Genomic DNA, 22214 nt, shown 5'->3' with positions numbered 1-22214 from the left:
TGGGAAAATAACAAGAATTATTATTGCATCTACCTGATCTATTTTGGTTTTTTTACAGCTTGCTCATTTTCTGTAGAACTCTATGCTGGGAGTATCCATATTTTTTTTCCCCCGCAGTGGATGTTAACATTTTTACATGTTCATGTTTATCCTTATGTAAAAGGAAAGAAGAGAATATGAGTAATACATAACAGGACTAGGCAATGTGAATGCAGCAGCTAAGCCTGTGATTGGAGACTTTCTGCTCAGTGTACCTCTGGGCCTTTATTATTACCTTATTGTTTATGAGGTACCTCCTATCTCTTGGAAATGGCTTTTACTCAATAATAATAGTAGGTCCATGCAAAAGGCAGACAGAAGACTAGAAATACATGATAATGATCGGGTAACTGAAATCCTAAAAAATGGAGGCAATTCCAACTGACCTATTACTAGAAGAGTTAAATATGATTGTAGTCATAGTTGAAGTTTTATTTGACTACCATTTTGATTCGATCTTATCTATTAAAAACCACAAAAACTACTTCTGAGAATGATAATTAACACAAACCGTACCAATATCATTTGTATCTAAATTCATTCTGCTGTAATAACCCAGTCATAATGAGCTTAATTCCTCTTCATTTTTTTCTCCATTAGAACAAGAAAGTCTTGAGTGGACTTAAAAAATCATATGCAGAGTAAAAGTAATAATATACTTTGGAATTTGATGCATCTCCATCTATAATGGCAGAATATTCTTTACATCAAATATTTAATAGGAGAACTTATTTTACAACATTTTTGGAAATGTTATAAAACGTTTGGAAATATTTTTTTAAATTTGAAAAGAAATTTTAAATATTGAGACAATTTACCTCATTCACATCAAAACCAAATCAATATCAAACTACATTAAAATGAAAAATGACTGGCATTTAAAAGGCAGGAAAGTCAAAGTTCCCCTACCATTATTTCAAACAGAAATGTAGTCAGCTCTCCTAATTAAGCTTGGGGATTCTCTGTCCTAGGAACTGCCCATTTACACGTAAGGAAAGAATCCCTGATGTGGAAAGCTGAAATAATCTTAAACATAAATATGCCTTCTCCAACTCCCATTCGACTCTAAGTCAATGCTGGGTCAGGCCCTTTGTGCAAAACTCAAGGTAAGGAAACACATTATAAACAGTTACTGATAAACTGTACCGGTAACTCTATAGATAATCAAACCAAATACATTTTATAGCGAGTTTTTCCTTTTAGCATTATATTCTTTAATGTTTAAAGTTTTCTGCTTGGCCACAGAAGCTACACTGTTGTGCCTAGTCAGGTTTCCCTGCCTGTCCTAGGGCACTAGGACCCTCTCTGATACCGTGTTCCGTACCAGAGATGGCAACACTTTGTGGAGGGAATTTTCAGATTGTAAGGCATTCTCAAGATGAAAGACTTTATACACATGCTTTGTACAAATAGCTATATCCTAAAATATGCTATACAGTAGCTGAAAAGAAGTCCATTAAGAAATATTTTTTAGACACTTTCAAAGTAGCTGACTTGGGCCAAAGTTTAGATAGCTGAAAAATCCTGATGCTAGAAAGTTTGAATTGATTTACACGCCATGGAAGAAGTACTGTTCCAATCAATTCCATACATACATCTCTTAAGAGAAATAAAACTACTGATTTCTCTACCTCTGTCAAGGTGTTCACAAAGCAGGACTGTAAGGGCTCTACCCAGGACAAAGGTACATTTTTAAATATCTTGCCCTGGCATCTGAAGTATTTAGGCACAAAGATATCACAGAAGTTGTTGCAGGAGAGGTTGAATGAAGACTTTTCTTACATTTAGAAGTCTGTCTTTTATCACAGCTGTAATCTTACAACACTCTATCATCCATATGTTTTTACTCTGTCGTTCTGCAATTTTGAGAGCTTAGTAGCAACCTGGTGCTTTGTCTTTTAACTAGCTTCAAATTTCTGAGAATTGCCCTATGAACATTGTGATTGTTATTTTTGTTCTCAAAACAAATGGTCCTGCTACATCCTGTTCAACAAGTTTGGGTGTCAAATTTATTTATCTTTTTTTCTTAGAAAGAAGCTTCCTTCTGATGGCTATTTCCTGTCTGGCCTACAGATTTTACCTGTTATCATTGCTTAAAAAAGAAAAACACAGTTTACACCATAACAGAACCTAATCCAGAGAGTTCCAATTTCCTGCTGAAATTTTCAGCATCTAGTATTTTTATCAATCATGCTCAAAAGCATTAAAACAGGATATTCATATGTTTGCACAGGTACAAAACATAATTGAGAAAAATGATGAACATACCAAAGTTACGAAAGTCTACAGAGAAGTTCTACATAAATGCATATCAGATTAAGCATGTTATTGTCATAATCAGTTTGTATTATGGTAGCAGTGAAGGGTATTTCCAAGCTTAATCCAAAGACTATGGTGTGAAATTACAGAGTACAGGGGACAAACGTAAGGTGATGGTAGGTATTAAAGTCTTTTGAGAGCAAGTGTGTTTGGGCCTTTTGTTATTTATTAAGTGCATTAATCTCGTCTATCCAATCCTTTCCAATTCTTGACTCTGCTCTGTCCTTGCAGTAATAGCTTCCATATATGTAAGCACTTGCTCATAGGATATATAATCTAAAGTAATTAATCAGTGAGCATCCTGATTTCCTGCCAAGGAAAGCTTTGACAGGGATTTAAACTCTATTAGTTCACTGACTTTCAGTATCAGCACAAAAAGGGTAAGACAAAGATGTAAATAGCAGAGCAAATCCAGATAAACTGCATGCTAGTGGCGCTGACTGCAGCACAGAGAATAACGACACAAGAAGAAGATAAATAGGAAATCATGCAGGAAATTCATAAGAATACAGGAAAGAAGAAGAAAGCAGCTGGACTAAAAGAATAGCCTAATAGGATTCCTGTGAAAAACCAACGTATATAACCTATGGTTCTGTTTACCTATAAACCTATGATACAGGCACTGGAAGAAATCCAGTGGAACTGAACAGAAAATAAGGTTTCAATGAGAATTTAAAGAGAATGTTAGACTCGAGACAGCTGATAGTGGTTGTACTGAAGGTATTTGTAACTCTAGGTATAGATTTTATAACTGTCATATACATCATAATTTTTTGTATTAAATCAAGGGTATCAAACTAACATTCATTATGTCACTCAGTTGCTATTAATAGGAAATCCTTCTCTATCATGAAATACCAGTGACTTTGCAGCAGCCACAGTAATTCAGTATAACACAATCAAATTGAAAAGAAGCTAGAAGGAACTGTTGTCTCTAAGAGATTCTTTCCTTGTCTTCTAAGAGAGGATGACGTTGCATTTTTACTTACAAGTCCTTCTAAATTACATTTATATTACACATTCTAAGGGAATGTAACCCTCCAATTTTTATAGTAAGTCATGATATAGTGGAACTGATTATAGCAATTTGATGTATATCTGTCTCAAAAATAATCAATTGAAAGTTTCCTGAAAAGTCATAGTTTTAATTAACATCAATTTTCAGGACTTTGATGCTGGTAATTCTTCTTGTAGTGTAGGAGGAAACATTCATTTCAGAGCAAATTCTTGTTCTTTGAATCAGCTCACTGTCAATATTGCATTAGTTAGAGGCATATGGATGCAATCACATTCCAGGACACCTTATTTGGTGTCTTATGGACTGAGACTATTGTCTAACTATACAATCTCAGAGTACCACAGCAATAAGGTTCTGTGCTTTGCAGACTCATGCCAATTTATGTAAATCACTCTTTCATCTGTTTAAATACAACGATCTTGGAGTGATGAAAACAGTTATGACTGTCACAAACAGTTTGAAAGATTAAAGTAATTCTGCTGCTGGCATATAAAACAGCGTTCCACATCTAAACACAAACTTTGCCTGGTCTGTAATGTCATTGCTGGGAAGGATAAAAAGTTTTAAGCAAACATTATCACTGCAAGGAAGTATGACATATTTTTCATGTTTGACACTTGACATAAATATCCTCCCACACTGTTTAATGTGAGAACTGCATATGTGTGGCAGAGATAATAAAACATCTCAGTGAAAACAAATGAAGGGGAAAAAAGAGTTATGATAAGTAGAACAGAAAATAAAGCTTTGAAGTTAAAAGTCTTCATATTTGTACAGTTTATTCACAAAAGGAAGAATCAGTATTTGATATGCAGACTGGATAGTCACAGAATCTGCAAGAGAGTCTGATGTCCTGTAGAACTGGTTATCTTTACAGAGATACGTTTTTTTGGTTGACAGGAACAGCTTCATAATTGCAGGTTACAGAAAATCAGGGCAACTGTAAGATCCTTGTAAATGCTATTGCTCTTCTGCTGTTGTTTACACACCATATTTTAAAAGGCAGCTGTTACTGAAATTCGGTGATCTTAAAAATTATTCTTGATTTTCTTGCTTCACTTATTCAGCATTAAAACGTTTAAGAGCTTGACAAATAAAATGGAACACAAGTACCATGATCTGATATGTAGATTAAGGTAGAGGAGTACAACACTAGTGGGAAGACAAGTATGTGACTTAGTTTCATATGCAGTTTTGGAATATTTTTCTTTCTTTCTGTTAATATTCTTCTTGGGAAGAAAAGCTATATTTTTATTGCAGAGAAGCAAGAATTTTAAATATTTCTCAGGGTTTTCTGATATTTTGGGAAGTCATTACAGGCAAGCTCTACCAAATTGATATGAATAAAGACTTAAAACATAATCTCTACATCTGTTTTAAAAACAATAATATAATGTTGTCAGACTATTAAAGGAAATAAGTGCCAATGTAAATGTCTTCCTAATCTTTGACTATATTAAAATTTATAAAGGTATGTCCTGTTGACAGTAAGAGAGAAATAAGAAATATTATTGTGTTGTGAAAGTGGTACTGATAATAGTGTCTTGGAGTATTCTTGACTTCTGATTCACTACTATAAAATGACGTTAGCATCCTGCTTTATACTTCATAGACTGCTTTGATTGAAAAGCAGTAGAATTTTGAGTGGAAAGTTACTTTTTTATTACTTTGAGTAACTCAAGTTACTCAACTCAAAGTTACTTTGAGTTACTTTTTTTGCTGTAATATAAGAAATTATACTATCATCCTTCTACACTCGAAATACGTATGGGGCTATAAACTAAGAAAGGAAGGTTGCTTTCCCTGGGTTAATACAACAGGTGCTACTAGATGAAGAGAAAAAGTCACCACGTATGAACATCTATAGCACAAGAACAACTTTTAAGATGGAATATTTCTATACCCAGGAACAATTAGGAAATAATCAACAAGAAACTGAAAGTCTGCCAGCTGAAATATACTACAGTGTAGTTAAAGAAAAGTTAGTGGCGCAAATTTCTTATATGAAAGCTATTGTAAGATGGTATTTTATGTATTGTTGAGGAAGAAAATGGAAACAAGTAAAGTTGGGTGAAAATAAATTTAAGATGGTAACAAGTAACGTGATAATAAAATTTTTTGAGTAGGGATATTAGGAATGAAAACGAACAATAATAAAAATGTCTTCCTGGATGCTAGCTTGAAATCAAGATCTAAATGATTTAGGCTTTCAATTATTTAGTTAAAAGACATCAAATATACTTCAACAAGGTTTCACTTAGAACTCTGTGATCTAAAAACCAGTGATTACAAATAAAGAATCGGTATTTCATCTTCTTACTGCTGAACAAATTTGTAAGAAAATACAGAGTCACAGTATCCAATGAGAATTTGTTACTTAAACAGAAGAAATTATTTTTCTGGAAATAAAATTATGAAAGTGGAACTGATAGAGAGGCATGAAGGCATGGAGACATGCATGAGAAAGGAAGTAACAATTCTTTACGTAGTTGCAGTAATCTAGATCAAATACTTCATGTGAAATTGATTCACACATTTGAAAAGGCCAGGAGGTAGCTCTCTGCCTTTTTAGACAGCCAGGTATGTTACGGAATCACACAAGTCCCCCTGTTTATCCTCCCTATTCTCATGTCAGAGAGTGTAGCAGTTTTGATCAGAGTTTCTGGCCAGTACACTTGGATGTTGTTTTTTCATAACATTTCTTAATTTCTTGGTATAATCCCCTCAAGAATAATATAAACCAGAAAGTAGTTAACATACAAGTGAAGGGGGCTAGCCTTAATAGAATTTATTTCTTATTTTCTTTCCCACTGGACTACCTCAACAATTCTCTATGATGCCTTCCAACAGGCAAATGAGGAAATGTGGATCAAAGCCCCTGTTCTGCACCAGAAATACATTAAAAAGCTCAATAGACTGGATGCATGCCCAGGTAGCTACTGCAGCCTGGATAAAATTATTAAGAAGAAATCACTCAGCAGTAAGAATCAGATTTATTGACATTTTCCATGTGGTTGCTAACCTTCTCTGAAAAATGCATTACCTCCTGACATAATGCTGTGGTGAGTAGCTTGGTCTATGACTCTATTTTCCTATTGTATAGTCCCATGACTGCAGAGTGTTGATCTTTTATGTAGTACAAGACATACAGCAGTTGTAGCAAAGCAATGAACTTAACCAATGTTTCCTAAGTGCTAGGCTAGAATTCTAAACACAGGACAATCTTGTTTACTATGGGATTAATCTCAACAGATCCACTCTATTTGACAAATCCCTCCCTCTCTGTCTTGCTTGTTACCTTGGACACTTCAGTGTATCATGTGCCTTTCCCAAACAGCTTTGCTTTCCACTATTAATGATTTTCAAAAACTGTTCTGTCTTGACATCAGACTACTTGCTTCCCAGAATCTGCTGTAAACTAAATGAATTCCTTTAATAGCATCTTCTTCACCATCAAGATGCTTTATTCTTAGAGAAATGAAGAGAGGCAGCTATGCTCTTCCTATGCTAACTGCTATGAAGCATAAAGACTTTTTGATTTGCACATTCCAGTATATGAGGGGGGAAATCAAGCCCAGATTAAAGTTTTTACATACTTTCTGACCTGGAACCAATGAAGGGGAATTTGGGACCAGATTTTGCAAGATTCTGCATGAATCTGTGTTATGCATTTCCACATTTATTAAAATGGACAAACAATATGAAATAGTCAAGTGGCAAAAAAAGAAATAAATTTTATTAAGGTTAGTCGCCTACTCCTGTATGTCATTTACTTTCTGGTTTGTATTATTCTTGAGAGAATGCACAAGGAGAATAAAAAATGTCATGAAAGACTAACACCAATGGCTACTGGCCAGCATCCCTTCTAGTGAGCTTCATAGCTGCAGTAACCAAACTCTTTCTTTTCTCCTTTTCAAAACAGAGTATTTTGCATCTTTCTCATATTCATCTAACTATTCTGATTTTCTTGTGTGAGATAGCTTCGTATCAAAAGAGGAGTTTTCTTCTAAGCAGTTCTGAGCAAGAATTTAACAAATTAAGGAGCATTCCAAACCAACCATTAATTCCATAATTTCAAAGTTCTTTTTGCATATCACGGCAATTTAAATGGAAAACATTATGAACATGTTTCTGAAAAAAATACAGTAATTCCACTAGAAATACAGTAAGTGTGTATTAATTTATAGTAATTGTTAGGTCACCATATTATAGTAAAGCTAATATAATTTGTTGCATATAATATAATTAAATCTACTAAAGACCATTTCCACACTGTAAGCCCTTTTCAAAAAGCATGGGCATATCAAATACAGCTAATGAAGTATTAACACAGTTTATACATGATGTCTTTCATGTGGGAATCACAAAGAACTTGACAAAGATTATCTTTCACTACAAAAAATAGCAAGAATCATTATTTAACATTCTGTGTACCAGAAAAGTGAAACGCTCTCTGAAAAAGAAATTTACTTTTCTATTCTATTCTAGCATCACACGTCAAGCAGCTAAACTGGGAATAGAACCTAAAGGTTCTGGCACCTAATTCCCTGTTGAAGGCACTAGGCTACATTACATCCAGTTATACAAAACAGCACTGACATCAGCAGAAGTACAGTTTATCCCCTCTAGCATTTTAGAATGTCAGTCTCCATAACACTCTGTGTTTTTTGTTACAACACAGCGACTATTAGATCTAATTGCTATTAATTGTAATTAGGAAATGTAAACAATTCAGTTTAAGCAAATCAATATGGTTTTTTTCTTACAGTATTTCCAACTTAGCATTGACTAGAAATGATGGGAAATTGTGCGTGTGAGAAAAACCTGAATATCTATGAGTTCCAGCCCTATGTTCAAGCCAGAAGTTTCAGAAAAGCATCTGAGCTTTGGATACTTGCTGTGAGCTGGCAGAAAGATAACAGACAATTTTTTCTTACATTTGCTTAAACCAGCCACAACTCTTTTTTAAACAAACAAAACTAAAAGCAGATGTTTAACGGATGCTCAGTATTATCAGTTAACTCCTAATTTCAGAGAAGCAGCTGAGTTTCCAGACACTTATCTAAACTGAACCTCTGAGCTTGACATTTGTCCAATGCCTATTCCAGTACCATAAATCAAGATGGGTTTCTGTGTTATTTTTACCTATCTTCAGTGTAGAATTTTATAGGATTTCCATTCTAATGCCACAGAAAGTACCACCCACTAATTATAACGATTCAAATTAATCAGGTGACTGAAGGAGAAATAGGATCAATAATTATAGGATCTGAGAACCTTGACAACTCATCTCAGAAAAAGTAGATGAAACGGAAATGTCAAAAGATGAGAAGTTAAATTAGACAAAATTAAATGTGTTTTATTAGATACCATGAAACATAATATTATAAAGCAAAAGGAGAACAAGGGAACATAAGAAAAAAAGTGGACAAGTAATCCATCCCTGTGTTTTTGCTCTTTCTAGAATACAAAAAACCTGGAACACGAAAAAGTATCCAACAAATTTAGTAATTTATACAAATAACTCATTGTCCCAGGACACTGTGCAGGAATATATCCTGTCTTTTTTAAAAATATATACATAATTCATAAACATAAGGATAAAATTTTCTGTTACTTTGACAAAGATAAATAGATCTCAATTTCCACATCGATAGGCATAAACATGGCAAATATTTGGAGGAATATGTTTTTCTATTTGAAATGATAACGCACACTTGAATTGCAATTTTCTCTAAAGCAGAACTAATCTTCTTCCAAGATCAATTGGGTATTTTTATCATATTCCACTCATCAGAAAGTAGGGTAGCTCAGCTTTGCAGGAGAAATCAGGTACTGTGTTGCCTTTATTTTTTGGGACTGTGGTGATATGCATTTGCTATTCCTTCTGCTGGTTTTAGCTGGCGTGGAGTTAACTTTCTTCATAGCAGCTCATATGGTGCTGTGTATTGGATTTGTGACCAAAACAGTGTTGATAACATACCCATGTTCTAGCTATTGCTGAACAGTGTGCTTGCACAGCATCAAGGCCTTCTCTATATCTAATGCTGACCCCCAGAAAGTACGCTGGGGGTGCACAAGAAGTTGGGAGGGGCCACAGCTGGGACAGCTGGCCAAATCAACCAAAGGGATAACCCATACCATATGACATCATGCTCAGCAATAAATCTGAGGAAAGAAGGAGGAAGGGGGGGAAGTTCAGAGTTATGGTGTTTATCTTCCCAAGTAGCGGTTACGCGTGATGGAGCCCTGCTTTTCTGGAAATAGCTGAACACCTGCCTGCTGATGGGAAGTAGTGAATTAATTCCTTATTTTGCTTTGCTTGTGCACGCAGCTTTTGCTTTCCCTATTAAATTGTCTTTATCTCAACCCATGAGTTTTCTCTCTTTTACCCTTCCGACCCTTTTTCCAACCCCACCGAGGGGGAGTGAGTGAGCAGCTGTGTGGTGCTTAGCTGCCTACCAGACTAACCACAACAGTCCTCAAGAGATCCAGGGTGTAATAAGAATTACAGAATCTGTGATATGATCGTGGAAAACACCATTTGGTTAGGGTCTTGGCAAGACCTGGGCAAAATTGAATTATGTCCAGATCTATACCTGAGTCTATCATTTTGACTGCTCTGCTCTGATGTATTTCTGGCCAGTAGTGAGGAAAGTATACAGACTGTTCATTTCTGAGCTGCTCTAACAGGGTAATTCATACAATACAATGAATCAATTAATCTATACAAGATACAATTACATTGATCTGCTACAATACGGCAAGCAAGATCAAGAAGCATGCTGGAGATCATAATGGTTCTGTAGAAATATATATAGTACTATCTCAATCTTGATGTTATTGTTAAACTGTAAGTGAAAATCTCCAATTAAGTAAGTTGGAAAGACATTACAACTGTCCTGCAGTTGACATAAAGATTTCCATTACATTTTTTTTGTTTTACAAGTTTTGTGGCAAGAAATTTGCAGCTTTAATACTGTCCAAATACACTTGCAACTAAAAGAAAAAATATATCAAATAAATATTTCCATTGAGCTCCATGGCCTGGGAGAAGGGTGAAGAAGAATATTAGCTTATTTAACAGTACAATTTAACAGGGACTGCTACTTTTAAAACACTGTTTTCACTTATCAAAGTATTTAATATGATAGCCTCATGAAATAAAGTTATTAAAAATACATTAGGACAATCTTTATAAAAAGGATTAAGCTAATTCATAAATTATTACAACAATCTGAATAATCACTAATAGTAAGTAAACATTCTGACTGGATTAGTAGATTCAGATAGTTCACTTGACTTCTCAAACAGTAAATTGTTAAATTGTTCACGATTTCTGTGAGAAATACTAGCCCTTTGGTAATATTTAATTCTTAACAATTTAATATAGTCGTCAGAAATGCAGCACTTACTCTCTTTACCCAAATAGTCTGTACTCCTACAACCTGGGGGAAAAAAAAATCTATTTCCTTGTCTATTTTGCACAGCTCCCGGGACAATGGTGCTGGTAGAAGCAGGTGACTGGGAACACAGAATCTGGGAAACAGGAGAGAGCAGGACTGTTCTTTTCAACAACAGCAACCTGCATTTACATTGTCTTGAACTGATGATAAAATTGTACCTTGGATCTCACCCCTGTTGTCTCCAGACTCTACCCTGGTAAATCACTTCTTTATGCCTATTTCTGTCTCACACAAGACAAAATCTTTAAATCTGAATTAGTCAGTTCATAAGCCCACACTACTGATAAAAGATGCCATTACTTCATGTATATATGTGGACTTTCTCTAGAAGGGTATTTTTCATTCTAGTCTTTTATAAAATTGAAGCTTTATATTCCCTCTGATAAATTTGGTCTAGGATGAGTATCTTTTTAATTTTGCCTACAAATAATGATAAAGAACAAAGCAGAAAATAATCAATAGGAAATGAGTGAGATGAAGGGAACAATTATCTTTCACAAGTGATGTCCAAGATCTGTGTAACCATTATTCTTAACATATATTAGGCACATTAAGAACATAATCCATAACAGATAGCAGGAATTTTCAGAGGCAACAGATATTTAATGCAGCTTACATTATGTATAACTTTGTAAATCACTACACTATTTGCCAATATTTTCTTTTTTTTTCAAATGTGGTTACCTTTCTGGAAGAATTCCTCTAATTTCTCCTTGAAGGGCTGGAGATGCTCTTCAGAAGACTCTCTGCAAACTAACTTCATCTGCTTTTCAGAGGCTACAAAAAGAAGTTGAGAGACATTTGTGGCAGAATTCATCTACCAGAAGTAGATGTTAACACTGTAGAAGCCTACATCTAAATTAGTCACCTAGACTTACTTTAAAGGAAATGGAAATCAATAAGCACTAAGGAATCCAGCAATTACATTAAAATAAAAAATACCAATACTACTATAGCATACCATATAGAAAATTCTATATATGTTTAAAGAGTGGAATCTCTCTTTAGCAATGACTTTGTCCTAAAACTCCAGCTGTGTGCTGCGACTTGCCACTAACACAGCCTGCCTCACACACAAATTCTAGATGGTATTTAAAGCTCTAAACTTTGTTGCTTTGGTGAGTGGAGGATGCCTTGTATCTGGACTGATTTTAATCAATCAGTGCCAGGCATCCTATACTCAACCATTTTTCCTAACACAGATGCAGGGATTCAGCTTTACTTAAGTATTCAAATTCCAGGCCATGATAGGAAATAGTAGAAGTCTGTAAGAAAGTTAACTTACATCTAACTGCAATTTGTTTACTATTTAATCTACCTGTTATTTTAAGACCTGATGCCATGCCAATTTTTAAAAACTCCAGGTTATTTGCTAATGAATTTTAACATTCCTAGAACTTCTAGTAAACTTTGTAGATTCCAGCATTCCACATTAAAGATGAAATGAGATTGTTAAAAATCAAAATACAATTACCTTCCATTTAGCAACTGAATTTATGAACTACAAGATTATTTTTTTCCACAACTCTTCACTCCCAAGAAGGTAAATTTAGATGGAAATTTATTTTGGAGTTAAACCCAAGAGTTACAGTTTGTCTGCATGAAACATATTCACACCATATTGCTGCCACCATTATATAATTCAACTTACTGCAGCAAAAATTAATACAAAACTGTGGCAACAGAAGTTGAGAATTTGTAATCAAAATGTCACATTAATGTAAGTTTGCAGTGCAGTGAAAAAAGTCAACAGAGGGTTGAAAACAGATGCATACATTTTATTGTACAATTAGTAGTGTGTCTATAATACTCTTGGACCATCAGGGCTTACTAAAAAAGACAGCTTTTCCATTAATTTGAAATCAGAAATACATTTGGACAGTTGTTACAGAAAAATGCTGAAAAGATACCTGTTCCCACCTAAGTGTATATTTTAACTTAGCATGCCTCCACAACTCATGTAGGTTGTGGACTATGACATTATTGGGGAGCTCCAGAGCTTATGTAAAATGGCCTGGGCTACTGCCTAAGTTTATCTTTAATCCCTAGTCTTGCAACCTATAGCATAAGACAGACCTTTTAAACTGTTCAGAGTAAAGTTAATGGATATTTGTTTGTATGCCAGATAGTAGGCAGAACAGAGCATTAATTTAAACATAACAGATTGGGAAAGAAAGTCTTTTATTAGCTGCCTAGTTATGTGTCTTTAATAAATTAAATTAAGCAAAACAAATCAGAAATCAGGGAAGTTTATACGACTTTCAAAGATTATTTTCTTATGATACATGCCTCTTACCATTAAAAATTTGAACTTTCCATGACTGTTATCATACACTGAATGAAATTTATGCATACTTAACTTTCATGTTTGTAGAACTAGAAGGAGATTTCTACAGCTATTCAAGCAAATTGTAACACTTTACTTTGGAAGAAGATGGACATGTTAGAATTGTATAGGAGAAAAAATCTAGCAAAATAACTGAGACAATATTGTTAAGTTTCTGACTGGAAGTTTGAACAAAGGAGCAGCTACAGGTTTGTGGTTTTTCTTTGTGTTTAAAAAAATCTACAGAAAATTATATAAGGCAATATTTAGAAATTAGTTTAGATAAATATAAAATGACAAAAGTGTAAAAGTATTAGAACACATTATGTTGAGGCATTTGGTACACAGTGACTACAGAATGCACATGATTATTACAATCATGTAAGGTTGCAATGATTGCAAGCCAATAATTATTTTATAATAACCTTATATAAATAAATTTGTATAAATCTATACAGAAGTAGATTTCTATAAATATATATTATAATAATAAGCTTGTAGCTACAGTGGTATCTAAACATACTCTAACATACTCTAGAAAGGTGTTTTCCCAAACATATGGTGTTGCTAATGCATTGTCTGGAGTATTGAAAGCTTCCTAGATGCTTCCTACAAGCTTCAATAACACAAGATTTAGAAAGGTTACTCAGATATGTCCCATGTAAATATTTAAATGACTAAGACTAGGATGAATTGTTTCTAAATTAAAAAGAAAGCACATATAAAATCCCTTTAATAAAATTTTTCTTTAATAAAGACGACTAACATTAACCTTAATCAGATGACAAAAGCTACAGGAAAATATGGACAAGAAGAAGTACCAGCTTATAGAGAAAAAGCTGATTTGGGTAGTGAATTCTTAAGAAGAATCCTAACAACCTTAACAGGAAGATCAACATCTGGCATGATGGGAGAGGAAGAGTAAGAAGAAAGGCACAGAAGAGAAGAGCAAATAAGACAGATGACATAGAATAAGTGAATCAGGGGTACTGATTAAAGCTCTAAAAGTTTGAGACAAGATGAAATGAGATGAGATACCAGTTTGCATTGCTCAAGTCATCTTGAAACAATGAAACTGAAAGAGACAAAAGAAGTCAAGTAAATGCTGGCAGACTATTATTGGAAAGCCTTAAAAAGAGACCTTTGGACAATTCTCTCTGCTGATGACATTTATCTAGATGATATCTATCTAAAACTGAAATCTATCAGTTTACTTCCTGAAGTTCTTTCAGATAACTGCCAAAATAGACTGAAGGGCTCTGAGAAAGTTTTAGCTTTGAGCTAAAGAAATCAAGGACAAAGGTGATGAAGTGAAAATCTGTTAATCACAAAAGCAATGTATTTGCCCTATACTGCTTAATCCTCCTTTAACTGACTCTGAATTTAGGTTATACTTCACTCAACCTATACTTTTGGTCTACCAACAAACAAAAATGTATCTGGGCAACTGAAAGTTAACTAATTCTGTTTAAAGTCAACTGCACTGAAACAGTTGAATAAAACTTGAATTTATTTACTTACTAACGTTAAAAATAAGACACATCACATAGGTGTGGAGTCACTGGTTGAAGGCAGTCATGAACTTCAGCTGGAACTGCAGTCTCAAAAATTTTGTATTCCTACTGAAATCTCTCCAGTCTCAGTCTTCCCTTTAATAATGGAATGTCCTATGCAGAATAATGATTCCTTGACCAATACCTATAAGAAAACAATGGCTAGGACCACCAACCAGATGTATCTTTTAGGCTGAAGAACTTTGGAACAACATCAAATTTGCCTGGGGATAGGTATGGCAAAGAATGGTGGAAGCGTGTTCAAAGGAATCACAAATCAGATACAAATAAAGACACACTTGGAAGAGGAAAAAATTTTCATGACAGGGCTAAATCAAAGGTTTTGATTAAAATAGCAGTTGTAATTCCACATATTAAAGTCAGCTGGTCTTTGTCAACCTAGATTTGTAATATTGGTGAAAGGCTACCATACGACTCTATGACCTGCCTCAGTTCTACACAACATAATATAAAGGTTTCTGGTAACTAACATTCATTGAACTTCCTGCTACATAAGTTCTTTTTGTCTGTTTGTTTACTCAAAAACTTACTTGAAATATATTGTTTAAAAAAAAAAAAATTATCAAGTCATGCTGAACATTATATAAAAAAAATTAAAACTGAAAAGTCCTGTTCCATCATTTGCTCTGATTTTCTTTGCTAAAACTGCTACAACATATGTGAGGGAACATTACATGAATTTTTCATATTTTGTTCTCATATTCACTACAATAGAAACCCTTTCCTTTTTAAAAGAAAATTATTTTAGCAAGGTTTTTATTAGAATGATTCTGAGGTAAAGGATCGTATTATGCATTCCTTCTTTGAAATAAATTCTGAAATGCTTCTTTGTGAAAAAAATTTTCTAAAATTCTGAGGAATCTGAAGGAATTCTGAGGAATTTGACAGCTAGCACACCACACGTACACTTCTCCTCTCACCATCTCATTCCAAAATAACCATTTGAGAAAATAAACAACCTGTTTCAGCATTACTGAGTTCAAACAGATGCAAATTCTCCATTACTGTAATAAACTTTGGGTTCATTTTCTTGGTATGCACTGTATGTTAGTGAAATTAAATGTAATATGCTACTTTGAAAATTGTTTATTTCTAAATGAGCTATTGCAAAAAAAGAAAATACGAGTGTGCAATACTATTTGAAAGCCCTTACAAATTGTTGGAGGTACATCATGCTTCACCCACTGCAAATCTTGGCCACAGAAATGGAAACCATTAGCAAAACTTTAAAACAAAGCTGGAAACTGCTGATTATCAGTTTGCCACTGTCTTCAGATTTAATGCAGTACTTGGCTCAAAAAGTTCTTTAAAAATCCCCAATATAAGTGAAAATATTTACAAAATAGAATGTCTCTCACTTAATGCCTATTGGGCAATAGTCTTTTAAAACTCCACAGACACTTGTAAATCTGTCAAAAGAATCGCTGCCCATAAACAAACTTTCACGTAAAGAGCATTTCAGTGTCAATCAGACAGGATTTGGAATTTTTTAAGCACCATTTTTAAAGTAAACGCAAAACCAGAAATAGTTTAATGTTGATAACAGTAAATTACTAACTATTTACTCACCAGAACCCACCAGTAGCATTTACACGAATCATCCTGACAGTGAATCCAAGTATCAACACCATGAATTCCTATAAACCTGTCACTGACACTATCCCCCATGAGTTATGCCACTGTGAAAGCTGCTAAACCCCCCTCCTCCTCTTGTCTGTTCAGAGCCTGACAGGTTATACTGCCAAGCCTGCTACTTTATTTTCTTGTTATAATGCAGGCTTATCTTTGACAGGAGGGTTACTATTTGAGAATTCTTTTTTAGAACACTTACCTTTTCTGTTTCAAAGGGGATTTGAAAACATACCACAAATTAATTCAATGTAGCACCAAAGAACTAAATTTCTGTATGAGAGGATCCATGATTTTTTACAGTGCAGAAGCCTGTTACACTACTTGGGCCTATATACCCAAATAAGAATCTAATGAACTTCAGATAAAATGCATAAATTTAAATCATTCAGCAAGTGCTATATAACTTCCTCATGATTTAGTTTGTTTGGTTTTGCTTTATTACATTTTCTTACTTCCAGACAACCTTCCACGTTAAACAAAAAGTTACAGGAGATGCATGTTTACCTGTTGGACACTGTTGCAGGATTTGGTTATGTTCTCTTGTTATTACATGCAACTTAGATACATATTTACTGCAGGTATGCACATAAGAATGTTAGCTTCATTACAATTCATTATACCTGTGCCATCTACAGCTCTTGTGCTTATTTATAACCTTGCAAGTAGATGTTTCTTTTCAGATAGAATTTTAAGGGAGAAGAAGGGAAGAGATTTATCTTGATTCCTTCAGAGTACAGTGTAAGAATTTTGAAAACTTCTAACTGCAAGTGGTTATGCTGCTACTGACCCAGAAAAGTTTCAGAGACGTTATTTTATTTGCATTTTTGGACACACATTGATAATAGTACACATCTCGATGGCAACACACAAAGGTTCAAGCACTAACACCCTAGCCAGAGCTGGGTTGACTAATACAGAAGCCTTTGAACCAAATAGAGAGGGAAATGCCATGAAGTGGGGTGTGAGCTTTTCTGAGACAAAAGTATCTGAGAAAAAGTAGAAGAGGATCAAATTGTGGTAGTACTTTATTCTCAAGCTTCGTTTTTATCGTCTTAAATAAAGGTCAACAATTTAATGCAAAAAAGTGTTAGCACACATAAAACTAAATACACCATTCTAACCTATTAATCGCTTGCATAGTTACTGTTCTGTGAAATTATTTTCAGCTAATTTAGAAGAAGAAATGTGCTTCTATGCACAATTATTTTCTTCACTCATTAATAACTCAGTTTTCTTAGAAAGCCATTTCAGAGGATAGAAGCTAATAAGTAAAACCTTAAACAGTCCGATCTTTCTTTGAAATACATTTTCCTCGTGACACACAGAAACAAGTATCTGTTTAGGTGCTCAAGCTCTCACGTATAAATGAGACAGAAAAATATTTCAGTGATAAGTCCTAAGCTGTGGAAAGTGAAATAATTTAATTAGTGGCATACAAAACACCCTGTAAAGTTCACCTGTTCTAATGGAGTTTTAATGGAAGCCAAGAGTCAGACATCTTGACTATTCTCACAGGTTTGATCGGATATTCTGGCTTTGTCTTTCAGATTTAAAATTTGTGAGGGTTTTTTGTTTGTTTCTTTTAAATTTAACAACATTTTGAACTTTTACAGTATGTGATGGCATGTAGAGGAACTGTCAGGCCTATATTAGTTTCAACTAACCTAAAAGAAAAAATTTTTTACTCCTCATTTTGTCAAAGGGTATCAACATTTTATATAAATAATTTAAAACCTTTTCTGTTAAGATTGTTTCCTAAGAATACATTTAACAAAATGAACAAAGATTGCTAGTAAAACTAAATATTTTTCACACCACAGCAACATATCTGAGAGTCTGGTTAATGTATTCTCTCTGAAATGGTAGTTTACATTCAGCACGCCCTTCAGCAGAGAAGCATACTGCAAAGGACTGAACAGCATGTATAAATGAATATAATGACTAAACCCTCATAATTTTCCAGTCAAATCTTTGTAAGATTCCTTAAGCGATTCCAGCACACATTATTAGTAGAAAGTTTTGGTTTAGTGTCAAGATCCAAACATACAGACCTCCGCACACCATTAAGATCTGTCAGGAGTGTAGAAATGTGCGCTAGCAGAACCCGCTGAGAAATCGGAACATTTCCCTTCTGTCTGAACAGTACAAAAAATGACTATTTTGAAATTGAAGAGGCTTGTCTGGCTAATTTAGAGGAAGACAAAATTTTTAAGAAGCAATAATAATATTTTTAATCAGATGAGCTAAGATTTTTATAGTGCTGGGGAAAAAAAAAAGACCTTTCAAACATACAAACACTTAATACTTAGCATACTGAACAAGGGATCAGATAGAAGAGAATTGCTGGGCAATGGTTGAAACAGTGCGTTTATGAGCTGAAATTGTAGAGGCCAGAGAAGTGATCTCCTGTTTCCCTCTGTACTGCTGGATCTCTGATTTTCTGTGCAAGACAGATCATAAAGTTCCACCTAATTAATTCTTCTACCAAGTTTATGGTTTTGGTTCAGCTAGAGCATCCTGCTTAGATTTAAAATAATGTAAATTCATAAACTACCTACAATAATAACAGGAACACTTCTCAAAGTGCTAATTAGCCTCACTACTACTAATTTGTATCCTACTGTCTGAATTAATATACTTTCAATCTTTGATCATTGGCAGTAAATACATAAGTGACCGCCTCAATTCTAGCAGAAGTTTGCCTTTTCTTTTACTGCATACTCCCTCAAAGAGGAAAAGCTGATGAGATCCACAAATATGAAGTCACTGTTCCTCCCAGTGTGAGTATTACACACTCTCCAAACTACAGCATTCATTATCCATCGTACACATTGATAGGGACAATATTCCTCCTGTTTCCAGATGTACACTACCTGCTCCCAGATGTATACTACATAGTTATGTAACTAATGCTTAACACACACACACACACATACATATATATATTTATTTATATAAAAGGGCACACAGAAAAGTGCACAGAAAATCATAACTGTGGTATTTCCAAGATTCGTTTTAGAATCCTAACATTTGCAGAATGATTTTTAACACAAAATTTCTGAGGATTCTTTAACCAAAGAAAAAAATATAAAAGACAAAATTAACAGCATGCCATTGTTTAACCAACAGAAAGCTTTCTCCCTTGCCTTTGTGCACACATGCAGACATCTGCTTCCAGAGAATAAACTCTTCTAAAACATTGTTGCTTTGCTCCTCTATTATATTTCTGAATCTTATTAAAACCATTCCATACTATTCTCTATTATCACAAACTAGAAAATCTAATGGAATTTTAAGAAATGATCCACTTAAGAAAATTTCCACTTAATGTATTCACATATGAACATTACCAATGGAACTCTGTCAAAATGTTAGATTTATTGTAAAATAGAATCCAATGCACATATACAAAATGTGTTTTTTAATGCCTGTGTTGTATCTTTGCCAAATCAAAACAAACTGAAATATATCTCATCCTGCTGAGGCAAGAGACTATTCAAAAAGAGGTCAGAAAACTCTGAGAAGGAAAAGTGTGTCATTTTGTCAACTCTTGAAAACAAAATAACTGTTCCTGTACGAAGCTGTCCTTTGCTCTTTTCCTTACATGATTCTGCATTGCCTCAAAATACATCACGTAAATGTTGGACAATGCAAAAATATAGCGATACTCACCAGGTACAAAACAATGTGCTCCATTTATGCTAATGTCTAAAGAAATAACACATGCACCTTTTTGGCTCCTCATATTCCGCCACTCAGTTAAAATTTCTATTTGCCTGCACTTCCAAAATTTTAAGGTGAATTTTAAAATTTAAACGTATAATTAACATGAAGAAAATGACTAGTTCCTGGAAAATATCATACAACTTCTCTGCTGCTACTGGTCAAATTTTTCTAGAACACGTATGTGACTCAGATTTCTAAATCCCACTTTTAAATTGACTTAAAACATTTCATTTAAATTAGGCTAAGGCTTCAACTGGTTGAAAATATTTTAGAAAGAGGCCTTTGATACTTTTTTGAATACTAGCCTCCTGTAATGAATAAACAATCACCTTTTACTGAGAAATATCTATTGATCCAACAAATTATTTAGAAAGTTAACACTCAAACTGATGTAATATTTGGAATTTTCATTATGTGATCCAGTAACTTTACTGTCTATAAAGCAAATCAAACAACAGACAAAACCTCTCAACATTGTGATCGTTGCCCTGTTGATAATTATTGTATCATGATTATACTAAAAATCTATTCCGTAAAACAGACTTTATCTAAGGCCATATTATGTATGAACTAAATATATCATTCCATCTGAATAAATAATAACACATTCAATTAATTTCTCCATCTGTGCTTACATAGAAATCCAACAAAAGCTGAAAATGTCCCAATTCATTAATTGAAAACATCAATTAATCTCTAGAACAAAAATAGTTTATAATTTATTAGTGGACATTTTGTTGCAAAAACCTTTAACTCAGTTTGAAGACTCTGATGGGAACACACACATTTAAGAATTTTAAATTAACTTCTTGTGAATAATACTGATTAAACTTTTCTGCTTTTGTATATTTTCCTATTGGTAAATATATTCCCTTATAATCCTTGATAAAAGCAGATGTTGTTCAGGATTTTAAATTGGGAGAATCAGAGCGATTTAGTCTTAAATGAGCATGAACTGATTATTTTTTCTTTGTGCAGCTTCCTCCTTGTCTCTATTTATAGTGGCAGTGGCTGCAAGAGTTGAGAATGAGTGACCCTTTTCAATTTCCACCCATTTCTCATTTCTAAATTCTCTTCTATTCTTGTCTTAATTTTGTAACACACATCCACTTTGCAATACAATGTGATACAGAGCTCCCTGAAGAGGCACTGAATGAGAGCAATGTAGATGCAACAGTTTAGTCTGGTCTAGTCAGTCATGTTAAGAGACAAAGTTAATTAGCTATGATGCTGGTATTGGTATGACAACACCATGCTAGTCACATCCAGTGCACTGGATCTGTTTCTATGAAAAAGAAAAAAAAAAAAGAAAAAGAATATATACATACACATAATCATATCTGAAAAAGGATATACATATTGTCATGCTGCCATTTGAGAATGAAAATAAAATGAAGCACTTGAAGAAGAGGCAGAGGAAGCCAGGTGTGTTCAGCCTGGTGAAGAGAAAGCTAACTGGGGATCTAGTTTTTCGCTTCAACTATCTAACGAATAGCTATAGATAAGATGAAGCCAGACTTTTCTCAGAAATGCACATCTAAAGAAAAAGGAGCAATAGTCACAAGTTGCACAGGAAATTCTCACAAGGGATAAAGAAAAATATTCAAGACGGTGATTCAGGACTGGAACAGATGCCCAGAGAGGTGCTGGAATTTCCATCCTTAGATTCAAAACTGAGCTGGCTAAGGCCCTGTACAACCTGATCAAAATATGAAGTTAGTCCTCCTCAAAGGCTTTGGACCACAGGACCTCCAGAGGTAACTTCCAACCAAACAACCTGCATTTCTCTATGATTTTAAGATACTTGTAATGCTTCTGTATGAAAAACAATGTGAAAATAACCAATGTAACATTTCTCAACTTTTCATGCATAGTTTTACTTGCTTCCCTTTTAATCTTTTTATAAGGGTTATACAAGGGTAATTACAAGATGGGGTTGCCATAAGCTGAAGTTGTGATGAAGTTCCACTGCTTAAATGTGGAAAAGTTGAGGGTAACATACTTATGCAAGATACAGATCTGTCAACAATTAGGTTAAGAGGCCCTCAGTTTGAAACCATGTTTCCTGGAGTACTGAAATCCAACTGATTATTATAGGTAGCTGATCCATGAAG

General features: G+C 34.2%; 1 protein-coding gene across 3 annotated transcripts in view; it reads right to left on the bottom strand.

Annotated features, from left to right (window-relative positions):
* Positions 1-22214, bottom strand: part of FMN1 (formin 1) — a 209397-nt gene that overhangs the window by 29434 nt on the left and 157749 nt on the right. For all 3 annotated transcript variants that reach the window (XM_076344909.1, XM_076344910.1, XM_076344911.1), the window contains one exon: positions 11527-11619. In XM_076344909.1, coding sequence (XP_076201024.1) covers positions 11527-11619 — 93 coding nt within the window. The remainder of the gene's footprint in view (positions 1-11526; positions 11620-22214) is intronic.

The sequence above is a fragment of the Aptenodytes patagonicus genome, chromosome 7 (assembly GCF_965638725.1).
Source record: "Aptenodytes patagonicus chromosome 7, bAptPat1.pri.cur, whole genome shotgun sequence".
NCBI classification, from domain to species: domain Eukaryota; kingdom Metazoa; phylum Chordata; class Aves; order Sphenisciformes; family Spheniscidae; genus Aptenodytes; species Aptenodytes patagonicus.
This window is presented reverse-complemented; position numbering and strand designations above follow the sequence as displayed.